Source organism: Jatropha curcas, unplaced genomic scaffold (assembly GCF_041381405.1).
Source record: "Jatropha curcas cultivar XTBG-Jc1 unplaced genomic scaffold, XTBG_Jcur_1.0 HiC_scaffold_26_pilon, whole genome shotgun sequence".
NCBI lineage: Eukaryota > Viridiplantae > Streptophyta > Magnoliopsida > Malpighiales > Euphorbiaceae > Jatropha > Jatropha curcas.
The window spans coordinates 1-25,440 of NW_028322323.1; the positions used below are offsets into that span (position 1 = coordinate 1).

Sequence of the window (25,440 nt, forward strand, 5' to 3'; positions counted from 1 at the left end):
TCGCAAATTTTATAACTATCGGTCGCAATTTTTAATGAGCCGACGTCGTTTGACTAGGCTCAAAATTTGCGACCGATTTGCGACTAAATATATCGGTCGCAAAAAATCGGTCACAATGTAGTCTCCAATCGGTCTTAGAACTTTGCCCCATTTTTGACACGCGAAATTTTGCGACAGAAGAACACTTAGTCGCACATCGGTCGCAAAATCGGTCGCAAATCCGTAGTACACAGGTCGCAAATCATTAACCATTCTCGTGGGAATTTTCAGCGTCAAAATTTGCGACCGATGGCTTATAAGTCGCAAAATTGCGACCGAATTAAGTCGGTGTCAAAAATCGGTCGCAATTGTGCGTTTTTTTTAGTGATGGGTGAATTTATATATTAAGCCAAAAATTATATCTATCTATATAGATATAAATTATTAATTAAAATTAAATATAGTAAATTGAAAGAATTTGGGAACTGAAGTAATATTATTATAGTAAATTTAATTGGATTGTAATATTAAATGAATTTGAATTGGAATGACTACAAAATAGGGAAATTTGTTAATGAGTCTGGATCCTTTTCGCAAATATCCGCTGTTTGCCCATTCTACCCTCAAAAGTTAATACTAATAAACTGAAATAGCGTTGCATTGCAGATAGGGCTATTTTTGGAATCCGAAGTTTCAGATGGCCTAGGAAAGGGAAGAAAAAGGAAACGTTCATCCACCAAGAATGTCTAATGTCTTGTAATATAAATAAACCTAAGCGCAGCGCCAGCAGTCAGCAGTCAGCAGTGTCCGATTCCACTTGGATTTTTTGCATTTTTGCGATGAAGGGGGGCAAGAAGAAACGACACATTGTTAAAGAAAGAGACTCTGAAGATTGGTGCTTCGTTTGCAAAGACGGCGGAGACCTAATTCTATGCGACAATCCGTCAGTTTTGTTCCTCTTCCAACCCATTACTTTGTTTTGTTTTGGTTTTGCATAATCCTTTTTCTTTGTTCCTCTTTTTTTTTTTTTTTTTTTGGAGCATTTTCTTCCTTTGAAGCATAGTTTTGTCTTTTCAGATTTTGTTGCCTTCTGTCATTGTACCTTTGCTATTTTATATTACTTATTTTATATTAAATATTATATATGCATGTATTCTTTTTATTATTTCATATTAATTTAATTTCTGTTCTGGCTTCAACCGGTTCGAACCGGTTGAACCTCTGAGCGGTTGGATTAGAATAATTTCTCAACTGTTTGTCTTGTTATTTCTTTTCTTCGCTTTTGATAAATTGAATACATATATATATACATCTAATATTTTTAAATTGAAGAATTTATATTTTAATTCTTAGTTAATATCATTTACATTTACTTATTCATCATTTTTTTTGGTGTATAATGGGAAATTATTCATCGTTTTTTAGATTTAGATATTTTATTTATTTATAAATTTATAAATATGCTTGTCAAAATTGCATGATTTTGATAGGACGTATCTTGTCTTTGTCCCACGTGTGTTCTCTTGAAAAGGGAAAAAAGAAAAATCTGCTGTGCGTGTATGTATGATATTGTTTTCCATTCTTTGTTTATTAGTATTCACTTAATACTAGTATTTATTTTATTTATTATTAAGCATATCAATATCAAATAATAATATAAATATTTTTAATAAAATGGGTTGTCCGCAATTTTTCTTTGCCCAAATGGTGCTGAGATAGCTAAGTTAAATTGGTTGACAATGGTTAACCTTTCAATTGGAATTTATTTGCTGAATCCTAAGACGTGGCATAATAGGTTGGGAATTACAACCTAAAAATTCTATGACATTTATGTGTTCAAATGGTTTAGTGACAGTTTTTTAGTAATGAAGTTTATGGATGCTGCCATTATGGAAACTATATAGAAAGCTTTTCAAATTGCCAATCGGTAAAGCTTGGACAGCTAAGAAGATATTTAGATTGTGCACACAGATGTTCATTGATGATTTTACAAGGATGACTTGGTTTTATATCATCTATACTAAATCTCGAGTTATCTCTTTTTCAAGTAATTGACTTATGTGATATCTGATAATAGAATCGAGTATACTTTCAATAGAATTCAACAAATTCTGTGAAGATTTGTGAATTCAGCAACAGGTAACAATAAACTACATTCTAGGTCAGAATGTTGTCTACAAAAGAAAACAGAAATCTGAAGGTGCATGTTGATAGAGATAGTATGAATTGTTCTTTACTTCGTCAAATGACTTCTAAAAGTTATATGGTGAAACTATAATTAAGACTTGAAGTTGGCAAATGTTTGCACACCAACTGGGGGAGAACTATGCCGACATATTTACACTAGTAGAGAAGCATGACACCATTAAGATACAAGTGCTGATTGCTGCTTAAAAGGGATGGCAAATGTGTCACTGGATGGGAAACCTTTGGATTGCTTGCTTAAAAAAAGCTCTTTGGAGTGACTTGATGGTTTTGAAGGTTTTAGAAGAGGGGATGATGTACAAGCTAAAGAAGGCCCCTCAGTGATTACTTCTTAGAGCATGGCTTTGGGAGGAGAAAGAATGATGCTATTTTTTATATGTAAGAGAAAGTAAAGGTGAGAAGCAACTTATTGTAGCTTTGTATGTAGATGAACTGCTGGTGAAAGGAGACTTTCAATGTTGCTGATATGGTTGTAATTGGAGACGATGAAAAGAAGATTTCTCGCGCAAGAAGGCTATTGGCCTAGGAATTTGAGATTTACAATTAGAAACTAATCTTTAGTGTTACAACTCCAGTTATTCAAGGAATATTTGTATGCACTGTCATAGATCAATAGAATCATTAAAGTCTCATTCATATTATTATGGATAGACTAAACTAATAATAATAATAATACAAATAATAATAATAATGCAAAAAAATAACAATAATATAGTTAGGGAATTCGTAACAGGAGCGGGAGACTCAGTTGATCTAAGTCGACATCAAAGTCTGATTTGTCTTCCACACACTAGACCAAATGTAACCTATTCTATAAAGTTTAGTTAGCCAATACATGCATGATCCTCGCAGTTCTCATCTAGAAGTGGTTTTTGCATTTTAAGATATTTAGAATCTGCACTTGGAAAATATTTAGTTTTCATTAAGCATGGTCACTAAATTGAAACCTTTACTGATGCTGATCGGGCTGGCTCTCCTGATCATAGGAGATTAACCTCTGGTTATTGTACCTTTGTTGGAGGAAACCTAGTTACTTGGAGAAGTAAAAAGCAGAATGTGGTAGCACGTTCAAGTGCTGAAGCTGAATATAGAACCACGCATCAAGGTGCATGTGATATTATGGCTAAAGAAGTTAATGGAAGAACTGCAAATTTCTAAAGGAGAGAATTCATCCCTATTTTGTGATAACAAAGCTGCTATTAATTTTGCACAAAATCCAATTCAGCATGATCATACGAAGAATGTAGAGATTGACAGGAACTTCATAAAAGAAAAAATTATCCAGGGTCTCTTCAAGCTTACTCATGCGACCACCAATAATCAACTTTGCTAATGTATTTACTAAAGGGTTCAATAGCAAACCCTTTTCATAACTTAGTTTGCAAGTTGGGCAAGTGCAACATCTATGCACCAACTTGAGGAGTATTGGCTCGTGTGATTGTATATGATTTAGATTTGATTGTGTTTGATTTAGGTGTTGAATTATGTGTTTTTTTGTTGATTTTTTTCTCTCTTCTCTTTTGTGTATAAATATATGCAAATTTAACTCAGAAAAATAAGAAGAAAATTGATGAAGACTTTAATTCTTCACAAGAGATAGCAATACTGTCCAACATGGAAGATCCAATCATAGTGTGAAATTTCATTTCCTAAGTTGCAGAAAGAACCAAGTGATTCACCTAGTGTATTATATGTTTGAAGACGTAATTGCAGATTCCTATGGCAAGATTGAGATTTTAAGGAAATGGTTGGAGTATCACAGAAAATTCTCAAGGAGTGTTGGAGATTGAGAATATATTTGGATACTCTAGTTATTATGTACGTTCTTGTTGGCAAGTCTACTAGTGGGGTTAGGTAGAAGGTAAGTTTATTTTTTGAGTGTCCAAGTAACCTAAGTATGGATTCTTCATGGATGTCATCTAGTTTTTATATTATTTATCTTGTAAAATAGAGCGCTATATATATATATATATATATATATATATCTCCTATTTGAGGTTGAATTTCAGAACCTGTGTGTGTTCTGGAGTTTGTTCTCTGCCCTATCTTTTCAACAATATCACTCACTACTTGTCTGATTCTGCTGCATATTAACCATGGTGAAACCAATATTTAGAACTTCGTCTCTCTTGTCCCCTGTTTCATTTAGGTTATAATGTGAAATTTTATGAAAAGAAATATGCATCTGCATCAATAAGTAAAAAGAAAAAACAAGATTTTTTCTTGTGAAAAAATAATGCTATTAATGTTCATGTGTTGATTTAATTTGCATAATATTTGTGAGTTTTACATATATGTGTTTGCTGAAAATTTGAAAAGGATGGTTTTGTTAAATTCTTGTGTTTATTTGCAAATGCATATGTTTGCGCGCCCAGTTGGCATGTGTTTATTGTACTTATCTAGAATTTTATATATGATAATATAGTGTTGCCCACACAGACAAATTCTATGGATTCAGCACTACATGTCTCAACATAAAATGCTGTCTACATTACACTAGTAACTTTGTCTCCTCTCTTCAGTGATTGTTTGAAGGTTTATCATCCAAGGTGTGTGGGAAAAGATGATTCATTTACAGAGACTGGAGAACGCTGGACTTGTGGTAAGACACTCATATTACTCATTGAATTAATATGACATGACATTTTGACGATTGTATTCCATTCATTGTTAAGCATGTAACAAGGATAAGTTTGGCTTTGGCATGTGTGCAGGTAATGGCAAAGCCATGTTACTATCGTAGGCTCTGTTTGTTTTGTGGAAAATGTTTTCCCATTTCTTCTAGTTTTGATTGTCTATGTGGAAAAAGAGAAGTTATACTTTAGATTTTTACAAACCATAAAATAGATTAAAAAACTCCACAAGATAATCATCTTGGTCCATTGTCACTAATCCATCAACCACTTCAATATTGGCAATGCTTACCTGATTTTTTGCTTGTTTTCTCTAATTGTCTCTTTATTAAAATCAAATGGAAAAATATATGGTTGTTATAGGTTTGAACTGTTCTCATAATCTTGTTCATTGGGGGAAAATAAATTTTTCCAGACATTATTCCAAATGCCAAAAAAAATAATATTTTGCATATTTTAATTGTTACAAATAAAGACTGTAAAATAATTTGTTTTCTCAAATAGAGGACATAATTCCATAGGAAGTCATTTCAGTGAAAGAATGGAGCCTTAATTTATTTTCTTGTTCCTCAGCTACTTTTCATGGTTGAATATTATAGGAAATCTTTTTGCAACTAATTTTTATAGGAGAATATTTTCAGCAAACTTATGTGCCATTGTCCTTATAATTGATATACTTAATTAATTTCAGATCGGCATTCTTGTCTAATATGCCATAAATCCCCAAAGTTCTATTGCTACTGCTGTCCTAATGCTGTATGTGGACATTGCACCGGTGCTGCTGAGTTTGCACCTGTTAGAGGGAAGAAAGGACTATGTACCGAGTGTTTAGAGCTTGTGTTGTTTGTAGAAGAAAAAGAAGATTTGAATGCTGATGGGGTATGTAAGTTATCCTGTAAGTGCTATAGACATATCTGAATTCTTGAAGGCTTCATATTTTTAAATTAGCAAAATGGAGTTGCTTGTTGAATACTGCTTTTCTCAGGCTACATGTTGCCTTTCAGAAATGCCAAACGTAGTACTTGTATATAACTAGTAGCAGCTGATGGCTTATGTTTGGGTAATCTGTAGAGAATATGGTTTTTGTCAATGCCAATAAATGATGATAAAGAAACAGAAAGAATTATATATTAAGATTGAACAACTCAGCTTTTCGTTCTGTCAGTGGAGCATTTATGTTATTCAGATCTAAAAGATTGTGAAACACAAACATGATTCATTGAACTTCAGCAATACATAGATGTTTAGTTAATGAGAGAGAGAGAGAGAGAGAGAGAGAGAGAGAGAGAAGGAAATGGATTTCTTATCTTGTAGCATATACTACTTCCAAATTCAATTATACATATTATAGCAATATTGTTGGGTTGCACTGTAAATTGATCTTCTGATCTTTTGGAGGGAAAGCAATGTATTATGGCCAGTAACATACATTTCTCATCTCTGCTCTTCTACCATCTTTGTTTTCAAGTATATTATTACTCACAACTTTTCTAAAACTTTGTTGAAAAGCAATTATTCTAGATACCATTAAATTGTTTAAAAATTAGTTTTATAAGCTTTAGTTATCCTTGTGATATTTTTCAATACTTGATGAAATTTTCTCACTAGGATAAATAGCTTGAGGCTTTGTCATCTATTAGTAACATATAACCAGTAATTTACTTTTGCTAAATTATTATTGACAAAGTTCAGACCAGCTAACAAAAAGGCAAAAGAGGAAATTTATGATAAGTGGCTAGTCTAATTCTAAATCTAAAGCTGAATAAAATTCAAATAGGGACATCAGATTTTGAACTAAGAGTTCTAGAATATTGATATACTCTCTTCTTTTTCTTGATGAAGTTTCTTTTTCTTTGCTTGGTGATTGTTTCTTTTTCACTGAAGAATTGTTAATTTGCAGGGCAAGATAGATTTAAGAGACCGAAACACATATGAATGCCTGTTCTTGGAATATTGGGACATCATAAAAGAAGATGAAGGTTTGAGTTTGGATGATGTCTATTCCGCAGATGCCAGGTTGAAGAAGGGTCAATCTTCCAAGTACAGCTTCAAATCAAATACATTTGGCAAAGGCAAAAAAGACATAGTACTGATAAACTCTGATAGCGATCTGGGTGATGCTGAAGAATTTGGAACAACTGGAAAAGGGAAGGGGTCCAAGGCATTGGAATTTATGGGGTGGGGATCAGAGCCTCTTATTGAGTTTCTTAGATATCTTGGTAAAGATACAACAAAAGAGTTATCACAGTATGATGTTCATTCAATCATCTGTGAATACATTAAAGAAAAAGGACTTTTAGATCCAAGTAAAAGGAAGAGGATCCTTTGTGATGACAAGCTTTATTCAGTTTTTAGGAGGAAATCTATGAACAAGAATAAATTATATAATCTTCTGGAAGTCCACTTTGTTGAGAACTTAGTTTCATCAGATGAGGATGAAAAATGGGATGAAGTTGAAAGCTTTTCCCGTGAAAAGAATGAAAAAACCTTGCAAATTCACAAGAAACAGAGAACTGAGAGCTCTGGTAAAAAATTTAAAGAGATGGAAGCAGATCCAAGGGTCCAAGAAAGCTGTTTTGCATCTATTATTTCTGATAATATCAAACTTGTCTACCTAAGAAGGAGCTTAGTGGAGGAGCTGTTAAAGGATCCTGAAAGCTTTGGGAGCAAGGTAGTGGGAAGTTTGTGAGAGTAAAGAATGATCCAAGAGACTGCATGCAGAGAAATTCTCACCAGCTTTTGCAAGTAACAGGTAATTTAGCTGTAATTAGGCATTCCTGTCTACTAGAGCATTTAATTATCACTATAAGACTTGGGTGGTGGCTTATATTTTTCTTTGAATTGTTTGGATTCATTCTATTGTTATATTTGCTTCTCAGGAATAAAGCACACCTCAAAAACTGATAAAACCAATAGTGAAATTGTTCTAAGACTTTCCACTATTCCAAAAGATGTTCAAGTTTCCATGCTATCAGATTTTGACTTTTCCGAGGTAATTAAACTCTTCCTGCTCTAAGGATGACAAACTCATTGTTATCAGATGCTCCATGATGCATTACAATAACACTAAACTTTCTTTTAGCTGGAATGCTTGTTAAATGCTGTCTTATGCTTATGCACCAAGCAGTACTATAAGTTGACTTGTACGCTGTTTAACAGTTAAGATGATGTGTTAACCTTTGCAGGTGCTTTTTTTTTTTTTTTTTTTTTTTCCAGCACCTCTTACATGGTATTTCTTTTGTCTTTTGGCGGATGAAAAGTGTGAGCTGCTGGGATTTGAGCCCAGGTCTCTACATCCATAATGCAGAATTCTAACAACTAAACTACAGCCACCCTATCACGCAGTCTGTAACATGTTGAGGCTTCCAATAAGACTCGCTGTTTGCTGGATTTCAGTATTGCAATGTCAAGTCACATGGCTGGTGCTATAAATCCTTTTGAAGCCAAAAATAAAAAAATAAAAAAATAAAAAAAATGTAAAAACTGTAACAGCTGTAATGGTTGTGCATCGTCCAAGAAAAATAACAATTGAAAACACTTTGCTAAATTGATGGTCTATATTTCTGTTTTGGTCATTAGTAGCCTAATTAACATGATATCTGAGTAATTACAGGGAAAGTATATGTATTCCGACTGAATCACCACTTAATCCTAGATCAATCTTGCAACAGAGTAAAAAATTACTGGGAATTGCTGTTATTGCATATGAAAAATGTTGACTTCCTGCTAACATCATGCTTATGTCAGCAACTAGCTACAATACTTGGGCTACAATTAGGTTTTAAAAACATTTTTTAGAATTTATGGATTTGATGGAAGGATTCATTTTCAGAAAATGTTGTCCTGATTTGTAATTGTAAGTAAATCTATAGACTTGTAATATGTCCTTCAGTATTTTATGAAGCTAATTTGCAAACTGAGTTATCTTAAACATGGTTTTAACAAATTCATTTCTCAATAGTTACCCGATTTACCATGCTCAGGTCCTATAACAATCAAGTGATCATGTCAATGCTAATGCAACCTGTCATTTGCACTCATCATTTTTAATCATATTCTACAACCCTTATGTGTTGAAAATTTCTTTCTTATTACGTTTCAACTTTCTGTTAGTCTGTTTTTAGTTATTAGATGTTGCTTAAGTTTCATTTCGTAGCGTGAATTGAGTCCATCCATAAGTCCTTTTTATTTTATTTTATTTTTTTAAAAATCCCGTGCTATTATTTGCAGGAAGAGATTGATGATTTGAGACAAATAGTGGAAATGGGCTTACTCAAAAAGCCTACTGCTGTAAGTATCTGTGAATTAATAATTGATTTATATAGATTGAGAGGACAAGTAGACAGTCAAATTCAAGATATATACACAACTTCGTTTGCAAAACGTTGATTAATTTAAGCATCGATTCTATCACCAAGCATTGCTATTTTTATCTAATGCTTGAGGATTGATCTAAGTCAATTCTACTGAAAAACTGAAAGCTAAAATTGAACTCAAAACTCAATTGAGTTATATTTTCACACATGGAGCTTGATGGTATGCTTGAGATGCTTGAATTTGAATTTTTGACTCCTTGTTATGGGAAACCCTAAATTATTTGGTTTAAACTTGAGTAAACTTTTTGTTAACTCAAGCTCTAAGTCAAATGATTTCTTTTCAAGTAGCTTAAATTATACATGTAATATGTCATTATTTAAACAATACCTTCAAATTGAATACTGGAGAAAAGCAAACCTATGAAAGAGGGAAAAGAAAAGAATCAGAATTGGCTTTGATATTATCTAGTTTTATCTCTTTCTTTTGGTTGTTGGCAAAGAATTTTGAAATAGTTTTCATGGAGGCCTTAGTACTTCATGTCAGGGGAATAACTCTTTTAGTCAAATAGAAAAGTTATAAGATATAGTCTAGCCCAAAGAATATTTTTTCAATCAATCCAATGCCTACTATACAAGCTTTTCTTGCTTCCTAACTAGAGAAAAAAGTTTAATTGGATAGAAGAGGATGGTTACATGGAGTATGATATGTAAGTATAACTACTTTCATCATGTTACCAACTTTTGTACCCTTTTATTTACCAATATGAATAAAGATTTGGTTTACTCCATAAAATAACATGAACATTTTTGTTTGATAGATGGAGCTTGAACAGAAGGCTAAATGTTTGGCATGAGCATATAACCAAGATTAAGTGTCATTTACTTATGCTAGCTTTGTTTGAAAATGTTAATGGTTTTCTGTAGTGTTTTTTTTCACTTCTTTAAGACAGCAGAACATAGTTATTGCAACTAGCCTAGACATCACACCTAGCGTAGGACTGTCATTGATCCAACTGAAGGATAATACAACAACAACCAAGCCTTAGTTTCAAACTAGTTGGGTTTGAATCTTTATTCAAGTATACGCTTTGATCAAATTAATATCAATGCGAAGCAAAGTATAGGTTGGAAAATTTTGAAATATTTTTTGTAACAAAAAAAAAAAAATATTTTTTTGAAGGGGAATTTTAAAATCATTTGATATGTTAATAAATAGGACAAGGTAAAATCGGTAACATTAAACTAACTAGGGTTTGCTACACAAATCATTTTTACCTCCATTCTGTTCTGTTTATAGCTACATCCTAATATCCAAAGACTAGCAAAGTGGAAAGGATTGTTTACATGGTAAAAAGATCTCATTATTGCTTTTGGTTCCTTGGAGCCACAAGTCATGGTTTCTTTGTATTTGCCTCCGTTGGTAATGGCAGCCCTAGCGCCTTATGGTAATAAATATATCAAGACATGAAATGGTAGAAAGAGATGAATGGCCCATAAATTTTTTTTTTTTGTTACAAAATTGAAACCGAGGACCTATAAAGTGAACTAACAATAATTTGAAGAACAATGAGTTGAAATTAATCATTTTTAAAGGTTAAAAATTTAGATAATAAGGGGAGCTCTTTTAAGAACAATGTTAGAGATGCAATTACGGCAGGTTGCAGTTTAGTCTTCCCATGTAGTAGCTTTCCATTTTATTTTTGGGAGGAGATCAACTATTTAGTAGTCTTCTTAGTTAGTAGTTTCCTATTTCTCTTTTTGGTAGGAGATCTCCTATTTAATAAATTTCCTATTGAGTTGTCTTTCTATTTACTAGTCTTACCATTTAGTAGTTTCCTATTTTATTTATAGTAGGGAGATCTCATTCTAGTAGAATTATTTTAATAAGTACTTGTACTCCTCTATAAATTGGAGGCTTTAATCATGAAATAAAATAAGCAAAATTATTTTCAACTAAATTGAGATCTAGACTCTCTAATGAGTCTAAGTTTAGAGCTCCTTTTTAATGATCTTGCAATTTTTAGCAACAATAGGTCGAGGAAAGATTCGTGGTAAAACAAAAGTTTTACCTTTTGAATCATATTTTATATTAACAGGCTTGTGACGAGATCCTGGTTGAGTGAACATAACAACTTGATATCAGAGCCAAACGTCATAGGAGATTCAACCAGTGAGATCAAAGCTCTTTTACAAGAACTATAGGGCCATAATGAAGCTCGAATGCTCCAAGTTGAATCTCGACATGAAACCCCGCTGTAGAATCTAACTCGGCAAGTGCAGGAACTTCTTAGCGGATCAACCAGAAATTGAAATAAGGGAATCGAGGTGACAAGTAGCAAGTCAACTCTACAAAACAAAATGGTGGAGTTGCGAAGGGTTCGAGGGCGTGTGCTGCTACTGTGACAATTCCGCAATACACCAAATTGGATTTCCCTACATATATCGGTTTGATGATGCATTAAGCTGGCTTCACTGGTGTGAACAATTTTTTCTTAATCAAAAAATGCAAGGAGGTTGATAAGGTGGGCTAGCAGAATTCCATATGGTTGGGGAAGCACAACTATGGTATTATAGATGGGAGCAAAGAAGAACATGGAATCTCGTGGGATGTTTTCAAACACTATTGCAATCTTTGTGTTGGTCCACCCATGAAGGGTAATCCTTTAGGTGAATTAGTCAATTTAAAACAAACAAGTTTTGTGGAGTACCAAAGGCAATTCCTGGTGCTCTTAGCAAGGGCTACAACAGTCAAGGATGACCAACAAGTCAATCTTTTTACGCCAGATTATCGGAAACCATAAGGTCGGACTAGCGAAATGCATAATCCACCTATTTGGTTATTGCGATGAACTGGCGAGAGCTTTGAAAGGAAACAACAATTGGAGCAAGTTGGAAATACAAGAATGGGTGCTTCAATATTTGCAAGCCAAAGATTCTCACCTTCAATAGCTCATTCTACCAATAACATTGGGAGAAGCATTGACAACAAGGACAACATTGGTAGTGTTTCCACTCCTTTTGTGAAGCGACTAAACCGGGTCGAAATGGCTGAAAGACGGACCAAAAGTGTTGTGCTATATTTGTGACGAACCATATTCAATTGGTCATTAGTGTAAAAAATTATTTTGGATAGAAATATTAGATTTGGATGCAGATTCCCACGCATTTATGGGCCAGCAACATACTCAACTTGGGAGCAGTTCTCAAGCTTGAGGACCAGCTCTTCCTCCGGGAGGGGAGTAACGTTAGAGATGCAATTACGGCAAGTTGCAGTTTAGTCTTCCTATTTAGGAGTTTCCCATTTTACTTTTGGTGGGAGATCAACTATTTAGTTGTCTTCTTAGTTAGTAGTTTCATATTTCTCTTTTTGGTAGGAGATTTCCTATTTAATAATTTTCCTATTTAGTTGTCTTTCTATTTATTAGTCTTGCCATTTACTAGTTTCCTATTTTATTTATGGTAGAAGATCTTATTCTAGTAGAATTACTTTAGTAAGTACTTGTACTCTATAAATTTGAGGCTTTAATCATGAAATGAAATAAGCAGAATTATTTTCAACTAAATTGAGATATAGATCTCTCTATCGAGTCTAAGGCTAGAGCCCCCTTTTAATGAGCTTGCAATTGTTAGCAACAATACGTCGAGGAAAGAATCGTGGTAAAACAAAAGTTTGACCTTTTGAATCAGATTTTATTGTTAGCAGGCCAGTGACAAGATCCTGGTTGCGTGAACATAACAACCAACATATACTTCTCTTAGTAAAGCAACTCATTCAATTTGTCCCCTGTAAGCACCAACTTCAGCTTGTAATCTTTGAATCCACATAGTGCTCTTTATCTAGTACGAACAATGATGAGCTTCCTTAAATTCAAATCTTCAAGCAATCCTTCAAATGACAATGAAGACATTGCTCAAATTTGTTTTAAGCATTTCTTTTTTTTTTTTTTTGGTTCATTTTAACATGGGAAAACTGAAGAGGGGAAGTCTCTGTTATCACAAAATAAGCAGCAATTTAAAGAAAAACCAGCGCAAAATCTTGTTCAAATTCACTTCGATACCAGTTTACGTAGAATCTAGAAAGAAATTGGTATTTAAATGGTTGTTACCAGTACCCATGTAGTAGGAGAAACAACAGAAAGACTAAACATAGAGAAAAAATTAGGCACTAAGCCTTTCAAATTAATTTCTTATTATTCCATCATCAAAATTTTGAAAAATAACAGGTTATTTAGGTATTTATAGATTCTAGAGATCTAGTTAATACTACTCCTAACTAAGAAATTAACAAAGAAAGTATTAAACTCCCAAAAGAAAATATAAGAAAGCAAGATATTTGACATACTAAGTTTTGAAGGTAGGAGAAGCTTGAGGGCGCAGTATTAGTGTGGCTAGTGACCATGGATCTAATAGTTTAGCAACATTGTAACAATTTGCAACAGTGAGATGACACTGCGAAAAGGTTGTTCTTTTCTGTTATTTTTTAATTTTCCACTGTAGCGGGCTGGTTTCTTTTTTCCAATAGGCTACCTTTTTTTTTTTTTTTTTTTTTTTAAAGTGGCAGTGGGATAAGTTTTCTTTTCCTTTGGTTGGGAAATGAAAGATGGCATTAAATGTAAATTAGACATATAAAACATATAAAAGTCCTAGCCTTGTTCAGCAAGTTACTCGGTCTTTTTCTTTTGTATTTTTTTGAATATCTATTATCTGTTTAAAATTTATTTGTCTGCTAGCTAGTGCTTTAATGCATCAATATGTTGGTATCAGAGATTTGCATATTGGGAGTGAGGGCCCAGCCATGAGAGTGAGTTTTTTGCATTGTTTTCGAATGTGAATAGTGTGAAAAAAACTTATTTTCCAAATATTATGACTTTGTTGAGGAAAACTTTATGATTGGTCCCCATATAAAGAGCAGTGTCTCAATGCACAAGGCTTTCCATGTTGCACTATTTACTTATTTGTTTTTTTCAGCCTTAAGATATCGTTTTCAGCTGTTGTTGCATTTGGTAGACAAGCTATTATATTACTTTTCTTCTCTCTTTCCCTTTTCATTATTTGGAAGATTTTGTTGCAGTGGATTGAGAAAGAACTGGTCAGATTACAGAAGCGCATTGATTTTGCTAACGAAAAGGGATGGAGGAGAGAATATCCTTTCATGGTGTAAGTAGCATGTGGTTAATTCTAGAAACATTTGCATAATATGCTCACAAATTCTCTTCAACCTATGAAAATCAAAAGGGCTTAGCTAATAGGCACATATATCCCAAACTTTGAGAGTTTTTTGTTGTTGTACCATATTTTTATTTTTTGACAATTCTACTCTAATTGAAAATTTAGTTGCAACTATAACTTACATACAAGTTATTTTTTAAAAAAAGTAGTATAATACTTCAATAATATTTTGTTATTAATTCAAATTAAAAATAATTTTTAACCTCCTTTCTCCTTTTTTTTTTTTTTAAAAAAAAAAATGTTTAGCTAATAGGCTTAGTTGTTGGTATTATTTCCTTTTTTTAATAATTAAGAATGGTTATCCAAAACAAAAGATTAGATACAATTGCAAAAGGCACCAAAGTTTGGGTATAATTGTCTATCAGGCCAAGCAAAAGAGAAACAAGGCAAAGAATGAAAATTACATCAATCCCCTAGAGATTATGCACTCATTGATTTTGAAAGGAATTGACCCATTGGAACTCAATTGCTTTACTCTCTTACCCTTCTATTACTTTGTAAGTAAATCATTTATAGAAAAGGGTGACAAGCTAAATAATGCATTAATAATCTTTGGGCAGTCACCTTGCAGAAAATATAAATTTAAACATTTGAGAGATTTAGCATTTCATTTTATCTTGAAAAGCTGTTCCAATTTCACACGAAATTGACATTTGTATCATCTATACCTCAATTAGTAACTTTGGTAGCAATTACACCCTGAAAGCAAATTAGGGTTAAAGTTTATAATTAAAAATAATAAATGGTGGCCCTTCTGCCAAATTTTCCATTTTTGCCCTCTTCTCCTTGAAACTCTCTTTCCTGTTTCTCAATTTGAAAAACTAGTAGAAGTAGAATCATCAAAGCTAACAAGTTGTGGGAATATGTCAAAAATATTTGCACACCAAGATACTCTTAAGAATAATTGCAAAAGAAGCACCAAAACACAAAGTGAATTAATCAAAAAGAAAAAAAAAAATTGTAAACAAAAGATTTGAATTGAAAATAAACTTGAAAACTAATTGAGAGAGATTTCACAGTTAATTAATCAGCGAGAAAAAAACAGTACTGTAATCATGAGGTTTTAATTAATCAAAAAGAAAACCAATTGAAAACCACAATATCGAAGAAAAATAGTTGCTGAAATCTGCTTGAATAAGAAGGATTGTTTGTATGTTTATTGATCTTCATTTTTCTGTTTTTCTTTTTCTGCAAAGAATGAAAAAAGAAATTCTAAGTTGCTTTGATGATTAAATTGAAAACTAATATACAAAAGATTATTTAATTTAAGTCGAAAAAATTATTAACCAGAGAACTGAATTAGGAAGTCAACATGAGAGAATTAAATACTACAAAAACCTATTAAGAAAAACATGGAGATTTCAAAATGAAATCAAAAACTAATGGAAGAGGAATTGAGAATTTAAGGAGAAAACAACCAATGGGCTTGGTAACTTTCCATAGTTTTCTAGAGTTAAAAAACTTAGGTTAGTCATTTGGCTGAACCACTTGTATCCCGACTCATCGACCCATCTATTATGGTCTTGAATGTCTTCCTTTAGCCAAAAACTTGTCTGTTGTTAATCATCAAATATTGTCGTTAGTCTGCTCATTCATGCACTTCCTGATCCAATCTATCAATTATAAATCAAGCATGTGAAGAAATCACTATAAATATATATATTCTTCATAAATAATTCATTGGCATACACGGTTGTATCTTTACGTGGTGATTCATTCATTTCAATGAATAGTTGTGAACCTTGACCTGTTTGCATTAAACGTTGCATGAATATTTAGAACAACTAGAACTGCTCAAGAAACCGTCTGAGCAGGAAAGATTAATGAAACAGCCGCCAAAGGTGATTGCAGAGCTTATCCAGCTAAGAACTGTTTCTGTAGATTTGTCAGGTCATTCTCCAAAAGAAGACGATTGATCATCAGTGATCCTTGTGGGGACACATAAACAAGCTCTCAAAATCTTAAAATGAGAGAACTTTTTGTAGTACAAAATGGGGAATGCTGTGCTTATCCGGCTGAAAACTGTTTCTGCAGACTTTGATCATTCTCCAAAAGAAGATGATTGATATCGGTTGATCCTTTTTGGGGACTCTTAAATCTCGAGTGCTTGGAATCTTTAAGATGATGGAACTTTTGGTAGTGACAAATGGGTGAAGATTGGGAATCCAACTGCTTAAGTTCTTACTGCATTTTTAACCTTTAGTGTAAACGTATGCAAGAGGTTTTTCTTTTGCACATGTTTGGAAGAAATTTTATTTTTATGTCAAAAATAGCGTGTTATTCCCAAGTTTGACTAGGCACAGTTACAACAGAGAAATGTTGATACCATTCTCTCCTATTAGATAGAAATAGGAGGGTGATGTTTCTATTCTGGAGGATCAATTAGTATCTGAACTTTGTACATTTAACCCTCTCAGTTTCTCAAACTTTATTTTTTATTAATTTAATTACAAGTGTCTAAACTAATAAAATCATTTTATAATTTGGTGTATTTGGCCAGAATTTCTTACTGACATCAAAATGAACTATTTTATATCATTTTTTCTTTCACTCTATTCACTTGTGATTGTACATTTCTCTCTTCTTTGCATTTTTTCTTATTTTTATTTATTTGATTCTGGAAAAAAAGTTTATTTAACTTTTTAGATTTATTTTTAAAAATAAGTGAAAAGACTGAAAAGTTACAAAATTTTAAGAAATAAATGACTATTTAGATTATTGAGTAAAATTGTCTATTTAATTTTCAGCAAAAAAATCTAATCAAATAACCTTGATTGAAAAGAATTTGCTTATCACTCGGTTGATAAAAAATAAAATAAAAAATTATTTTTTAAGGAAATTTTTCATATGATTGATTGCACTGATTTTCTTACATAGCTCCAAAACTCATTTCTACTAAGGAATATAATTATATGTTAATAATTCTTGGTTTGATATTTGGTATACATATTGTATCGGATAATAATGCAAATTAAAGGAATTGCATGTTTTATCATTTGTCTTGCATTACATGCATATTCACACAATTGAAATTAATATGATTATAAATGAGAATTTTACAAATTCAAATGCTTTTATAGTTTGGTATGATCCATAGGTTCATCCTAGATCAACAGTGACACGAAAAATTATGAATCCTCTTATAGACATTTGATGAACCAAAACATAATTCAATGTAATGAATTGATTATTAGGTCATCTCCAAGCAAAGTTCAAGTTGAATCTTTTACATTTCTAGAACATATACAAAGAGATAGTTATAGGCCAACTCATCAACCATATGGACAATTTAGATATTTTATGGTTTTGATAAATGTATCTACAAGATGATCATAACATGTTATTGACTCAAATTTTGGCATTTACGAGATTGTTTGCTCAAATAATTCGATTAAGAGCATATTTTTCAGATTATGCCTTTAATAATTATTGCATGTCAAGTGGAATAGTCGTTGAGCATCCTGTTACTCATGTTTCACAAAGAATGGTATGGTAAGATCATTTATTGCAATTTATTGCGAGGTACCAATTTGAAGACATGCTATTATACATGCAATATCACTTATTTATATTAGGCCAACAAATTATCATAAATTTTCCTCTTAATAATTCTTTTTGGTGTAAAGGTATGTTCCAAATGCTCCACTATAAAGCACAGTGAATACTCAAACGAGGTTAAGAATATATGCCGGATATAAAGTTTCATCTATAATTAAATATTTAAAACTTATAACTATATTTGTCAATTGTCATTTTGATAAATCAGTTTTTCCAATATTGGGGGAGAATACAATGTAGTTAGGAAAAAAAGTTATAATTGTCATATGTAGATTATCAGGTTGTTCAAATTGTAAATACAGAAAATAATTCATTTGCAAAAAGTTAGAAATCAAATTTTCAGATGTATTTACTGATCTAAAAGAGTACTAAATGGTTCTTTTATAGAGAGCAACCAAAAACGCCCATGTGCAGGGGCATTGTTAACATCGGTCCAGACTCAAGCCTAGATCTAGGCCCAATTGTGGACCAGGAGCAGTCAACCAACTTTCAGAAAGGCCTCTTGGGCCTTGACAATAAAAAGCCCGAGTTGAACATATTGCATCCATTTTGTACATATAGCTCAGATTGTGAATATTCTAAAATCTTTACTTAACATGCACTCAAGAAATTTGTATAAACAAGGTAAACGCTATTGTAATAGACATGTTTCTCTTATACATCATATTCGTAAGGTAATTCTCCTCTTAACTTATTAACTCATCAAATATGTGAAAATTCTTATGATCGAGAGGATTCGAACTCAAACCTTCTACTCTTACATTATTAAAAAGATCAATTAGACAATACCTAATTGACATCACCAACAATTATTTTGTTGAACATCGTAAGTCTATATCAATTGCAAAATTCCATTTGTTAATGGTAATGGCTTTATATATAACCAAGTCATCAGTCATGAAAAAGCCCAACCTTCGTGATTATCCAACAATAGAAATATAAGATTAACCAAATGTATGAAATTCATGTGCGACTTGTTTGCACAGCTAAGGGAAGCAAGTTCCTGTCCACATGATCTATTGACACGAACCAAACTTTGAATTGCAGATTTTTACTTTCAAATAGCAAAATAGAAAAAAGATAAAAATTTTAAATTGATGACATCTCTTTTGAAAAACTCAAGGTTTTTACGTAAATAGACTTTAGTAAATAAAATATTGTATGGATATCGTAGCACTCTCTACAAACCAATCTAAGCTATAGAAAGCAGACAGTCAGAGATAAACCAGCAAACAAACAGCATCTATTTTTCTGTAGACAATTGTTTCACAATCAAGCAGATGTATGAAGTAGAACTAACACTACCCTTTGCATTGTGGATCATAAGATCTGGGCCGTTCAAAATGATACTGTGTGGTGCAGTGTGACATTTGATAGTGCAGCAATATTATGTATACATCTCCTTCACACACTGCAATTTATCTAACCACTTCAACTCTGTCAATCACATCCAAAGCTTTCTCCTTGTCAATACCAAACCCACAATTGGTACTACAGAAGGAGGCCATTTAACGATGACGGGGTCCTTGCTTTCATTTTTAGGGAAATAGTTGCTGCTCTTACTAAGTCTATCATGTTTTCTCAACCCTGTCTTCCCAGACTCGAAGTCCTGACTCTTACTAATTCCTCGTGTCCGTTTTTTCTTACTTACAACCTTTAACATTAAGTGGTCTTCAATAGTTAATGAAGGAACATTTGGTGACTCATGCTTTGGTTGCTCATTCAACTTTTCAAGCGGCATGCAAATTGTAGACTTGATAGGCAACTTCTTGCCATCACCACCAGCACCAAAATTGGATTTGTTGATCAGATGGTTCAGCCACAGTACAAGTTCTAGAATATGGGCTTCTGTTGTCTCCTTGTCTGCATGGTGGAGTGTTTCAATCCGAATTATATCACCTGGCCCAGCAGCAGGTTTCCGATTAACCTCAGACCTGTAATGTACAAAACCCATATTTTCTCTCACACCGACATCCTCCCACTTGCCAAAAATTTATTTTTTAATATCTAAACAAAAATGAGATTTTTTCAGAAAATTGGTAGGTAAAATAAAAATATGGAATTTACTTACCCAGTATTTGCCCATTCCCCAACCCAACCAAAACCATGATGTGCTCTGTTTCAAACCAGTTGCAATAAAAAAACAATAAAAATCCTGATTAAGCAGAGACAAAAGCAACAAAATTAAGAATATAGGCAGAGAAAATAATTTATGTTTCTTACTTAGCTGTATTCGTGGACATAGGGACAAGCCACTGCAAAGTCTTTTCCATCTCATCTTTGATTTCTGTAATTGTGAGCTGCAGAAGAAAAAACAACCAAAGTAATAAAAGATGAAATATAGATAGCTGAGACTCATTAAAGAATGCCTTGCATGAAATGAAGGAGGCAATAGCAACTTAAATTCTCTTTTTCTTACTTCTTGGATGGAAATATATTGCTCTTTCAATATGTATACCTATATATATATATATATATATATATATATATAAAGATTTATTATCAAACTATATATACCTCCTCCTTAACCTGAAAAGATTGTATTTTGGAACGTAGAGCAGATTTTATACTGGGTGGCAAGTTCTGGTACAATGAATCCCTTGTATTTGGAAGCATAGAACTTGATCGAGCCGCCTGAGAGAATGGAAGTGTTACATAGTGATTAAGGCAAAAGGCGCACTAATGCTCAAAGGGCTGTTGGGGCCTAAGCAATAGCCTCCGGGCGAAAGCACATCAGAGCAAGGTGAGGCGCAAAAATGGAAAAAGAAAATTATAACACATGTATCAGAAAATTATATTTAAAGATATCAGGAAAAAAAAGAATAAAATCAGAAAAACATGAAAAACACACATAAATCAGGAAAAAGAAAATAGCAACATAACAATTTATATTTTAAGGTATTGGAGATAGAAATGAGTACTAGATGCAGGAGTGGAGGCTGGATTAGGAATGGCAATGAGTTGGGTACCCTTTGAAAATTATCCTACCTGTTTCCATACCCATTTAAATATAAGATACCAAAGCCTATTTAAACACTTGCAATACCCAGCATTACCCATGCCATTCAACATTACCATACATAACCCAAACCCGTATACATACCTGTTTAGTATAAAAAAATGCCATTATTAGGAATAGTACTAGTTATTAAACAAGCTATAATTATAATATTAAGTATAATTAGAAAGGTTATAATTAATACTATTAGAATTAGGTATTATAGTAGGCATAATTATCAAATTATTAGGCATTATACTATGAGATATTTTAATACTATACGTAATTATAATGCTCATAGGAAATACTAATTAATTGAAAAGGCTATAATTATAATAATATCATTAGAATATTAGTCTATTTAAATTATTCAGTATGATTATAATACTATTTACAATTAGAAACTCTATGATTATAATACCATTAGAATACTAGTTATTAATACTAGTGATAATTACTAGTACACTTATTTCTAATAGATCTAATATATGCATACACATGTATATTTATAGGTATAAATATAAATCATATTTTTTTTGACAAAATGAATCATATATTTTTATGTAAATAAAATTCTTATTTTGTGTAAGTCAATATATTTAATTTTTTTCAAAAAAAAAAGTCAATATATAATTAATAACTAATTATTATATTTTGAATTACATGATTAACTACATGAAATTTACCTAAACTATTATATATAAGGAATTAAAAAATTACTTAATTTAGAAATATTATTTTATCACTATGCAAAAATATTTATCTTTCATCTATTATAAATATAAGTAGAATTGAAGTAGCTCAATGGTAAGTTTTTTTCATGTCTCTTAAAAGTCATGGGTATGTTCATTAAAATTAATGGGTTATGTGGTTACAAGCACCCAAGTCCCTAAACCCAAACCCCATATATCATGGGTATGTTCATTAAAATTAATGGGTTATGTGGTTACAAGCACCCAAGTCCCTAAACCCAAACCCCATATATCAATACCAAACCTGTAATACCTGTGGTTGGTTTGGGTTACGTACCTGAAAAAATTCAATCCATTGCTATCCCTAGGCTGGATCGCAAAGCACATTGGTTTTGTATTGCATTCTATTCCTTTTATTTATTTATTTATATAAACTATGCTAATTGGACAGCTTTCTATTGAAAGAAAAACCTAGGTGGCTTGTTTAAGAAAAAGGTGTGCCATTCTTGCGCTAAAGGCGTGTGCTCTATCTAGAGGCTATCGCCCAAGTGAGTTTGCCTGCCTGAAGACAATTGAGGCATAAGCCCTTGAGCTTTAAGTAAGGCACGCCTAATAACAATGTTTCAATAGAATCCTTTGTTCAGAAATGTCAGAGAACGTGTGTATAGAGAGCCTTGCTACGAGCAAAAAATATATAAACATGGCAAGGCAAATTGCAACTGGTGAATCAAAGAACCTTGTGCACCATTAACTCTGCCACTGAAAATCTTTTTATGGTCTCTTGCTGACTCCATGATGAGAGTTCTAAATGGATACAAGCCCTCATACATAATAAAAATTTATCATACCTTGTAGTTAACATGGAGCAAATAGATGACCAGCTAACATAATTTCAAGTAATTGTTTGTAACAAAGAATTATATAATGCAAGAGGTTACTGTACTGGAAACAAAAAATATTTGATTTGGACATTGCATGTTTTCGCTCTCATCTCCAGTTGCAGTGCTTACACCAACACTCCTTGGCCATAGGCTATACCAGAAAATTGATAGATTTAGGGCTTACTATTCTAGCATAATTCTTTATGTCTGGTTAGAGCCAACAATGTTATCTTCATTAAGAGACTTAGGCAGGGGCCATTCTATTGTGAAATAGTAAAGAATATTGGTGGCCAGCCATAACATCCATGTGTTGTTTTTGCCATAGACAAGTGCATTTAAGTTTTGTGAGTTATCTCTTTGTAACTACATCAAAACACTAATTCATCTTTATTCTTTCCATCATAGGAAACATAGGTGATTATTTAAGTTCGAAAACAATAGAACTTGTTTATGCTTGCACGGCAGAAACTTATTGGTGCAAAATAGTTCCTCTCTTTCTCGCAGTTTTTCTTGTCCACCCATATGGATTGCTCTTAAATTGATACAAGAGGAACTTATAAATCCTCTACGTAAATGTCAGATTATGTATCAATACAGCCAACACCATGTACCACAATGCAGGATTATGAAAATGAAATAGGTGAAAATGCAGAATGAGATATAGTAACAGTTAAAAGATAAGGCACACTCACAAGAGAATCAATTTGCATAACTACATTTGCATAATGCAAAGAAAGTCCAGCAGGTCCCAATCTCTGGTGATTGTTCATAGATGCTTTGATTGATACATCACTATCTGCAGGTTATAAATTTAAGTATTAATAGAACTATTTTAGTCAATGAACATCAAGTTGCAAAGAAACACCTTAGAGGTCAAGAACTGAAAGCACGTATTCATAGAAGACCATTCTTCTTCCTTGTAGTTTATTTTTCACTCCACAAGATTTGAACCCCTCCTAAAGTCTCCATGTTTTTTCAGTTCATGAGCCGCTTGGTTCATTTACAGGCGCACCGACGACCATTGTGGTTGACAATGATTGATGTTGGTTTTTTGTGACCAACAATGGTGACTATCAATGATCAGTTATTTGATGGGTGGTGTTTATGTACTTTTCTTTTGTGATAATAAGTTTGCCAAAATTCACAAGTCAGAAGGAACATTTATGGAAGTATATGTTTTAAATAGTGAAAACCAACGACACATTTATGGAAGTATCTTTTCTTAGCAAAATTTTCCTTTCAACATAAGAAAAGGAAAGTAAGGTGAATGCTAATGTTTGCAACAAAAAAATTTGGGAAAAATAGCTTAATGACAAAAAGACCCAAATATCTATGCTAATTTCAAATCTAGCCTAAACTTAAAAAATTAGTTTCAATTGTATCCAACAAGTCAAAGTTAAAGAAAAATATTTTCTTCTTTGTTCAATTCTCACCTCCTTACCGTCTCTCTTTCTCTCTTTCTAAACCTAAATTTAATACAATGTTTATCTTTGTATCAAACATTAAAAATTATTTTTTACGTGATAAAACTTATAAAGTATATTTCTTTTTTATGCATTCATATGAAGGAGAAAGGAGGTAAAAGAATGGGGAAGAGAAAGAATAAAAAAATATTTTTATTTTAATTACTGTTAAAATAATTTTATTTTTGTTCAATTTTGACTCTTTGAATACAACTGAAACTAATTTATATGGAAAACTTTGGGCTTTTTTTTTTTTCTTTTTCACATTAGGCGCCTAGAAATAAATTTCAGTTCACCCCACCTAATGTCAGAAGAATGTAACCCAATTGACTAGAAGTTTTGTTCTATATCATAATATGAAGTCAAGCTACTGTAACGAGGCAACTAAAGCACTACAATCACAATGCATAAGGATTTCAAGATATTATGCAGGTTAATTCACTAAATACAAAATATTAAAGAGTCATCTTTTGTCATAATGTAAAACTTAATTGTATGTTGCCCTGTCAAAGTCTTCCCCACCTTCAGTACTTCTTTATATATAATACGGATTAGAAAATTGTACCTCGTTGTCAACCATCACCCATTTTTCAACCAGACTAAGTCGGATTGACAAGCGTTTCCCTCCCCCGTTCCCCCCCCCCCCCCCCCCCCTTTAAAAAAATGTTTTTACCTTTTCATCCAGGTTTTAAGACCTCAAGCAAATACATACCAACAGTTCCAAAGATGTTGTGAATCTCCAAAAGTAAAAAGTGGACAATATCTACAAGCTTCTCCATCACCTAAAATCCAAACAAACAAGCAGCTTATCTAGAATTCCTGACTATTGATAAATTCATATTTCTTAGAAGTAACTTCACAGGCAACCAATAATATATTCTAAAGTAAGAAAAGCAGTGACAAGTAGCATTGTAGAAGAAACTTACAGCAACAAAAATGCTCACATGCAGAAAGCAAAGGACGTTTTGAAAATTTTTAGAAGGAAGAATCAAAAATTTTGAAAATCAGAAAATGATTTTCATCAATTTGAGGTCCAAAAAAAAAAGAAAAAAGTTAAATACAGTGCTTTGCAGCTACCTCTTCCAAGCTTCTGGACCATAGTGACCTTTTCCTTAAGTTTCGAACTTGCTTTTTCTGGCTTTTGAGTTCTACTCTCAATGATGCAAGGGTATCACCTGCAACGCATAGACCAGCATACACTCACAGTTCAATAATTTATCTGGTTCTTGTCAAGTTCTTCTGAAGTTCTATTAAAGGTTCGGCTGAAATACAAAATTTATGTGATAAATGCCTAAAAATATCCAAGAGAAAAGTAGCAATACTGTTTGTGCCTGTGAAGAATATGCATCATTTGAAAGATCTGAAAAAAAATAATAATAATAAAGGTTCCTCGAGGATAGCAGCCTTTTTAGAAGGCATATCATTGCATTTGCACACTCCACTACTCTTTTTATGAAAAAGGCATTTTCCTAGATGAAGATTGTTA

The 25,440-nt window shown here is 32.5% G+C and overlaps 1 protein-coding gene and 1 pseudogene across 1 annotated transcript; one reads left to right on the plus strand and one right to left on the minus strand.

The window, feature by feature from the left end:
• Positions 1-645: 645 nt before the first annotated feature.
• LOC149492267 (uncharacterized protein At5g08430-like) lies at positions 646-16,853 on the plus strand (annotated as a pseudogene).
• A 2,288-nt stretch (positions 16,854-19,141) lies between these two features.
• On the minus strand, positions 19,142-25,129 carry LOC105647950 (protein PSK SIMULATOR 1; the record flags this gene model as incomplete). Its single annotated transcript, XM_089716776.1, is given in 8 exon segments — positions 19,142-19,403; positions 19,406-19,854; positions 19,992-20,036; positions 20,144-20,220; positions 20,438-20,554; positions 23,184-23,287; positions 24,667-24,736; positions 25,032-25,129. Coding segments are annotated over 8 exon segments (1,025 nt in total), but the record flags the coding sequence as incomplete, so codon positions are not given.
• Positions 25,130-25,440: the final 311 nt, after the last annotated feature.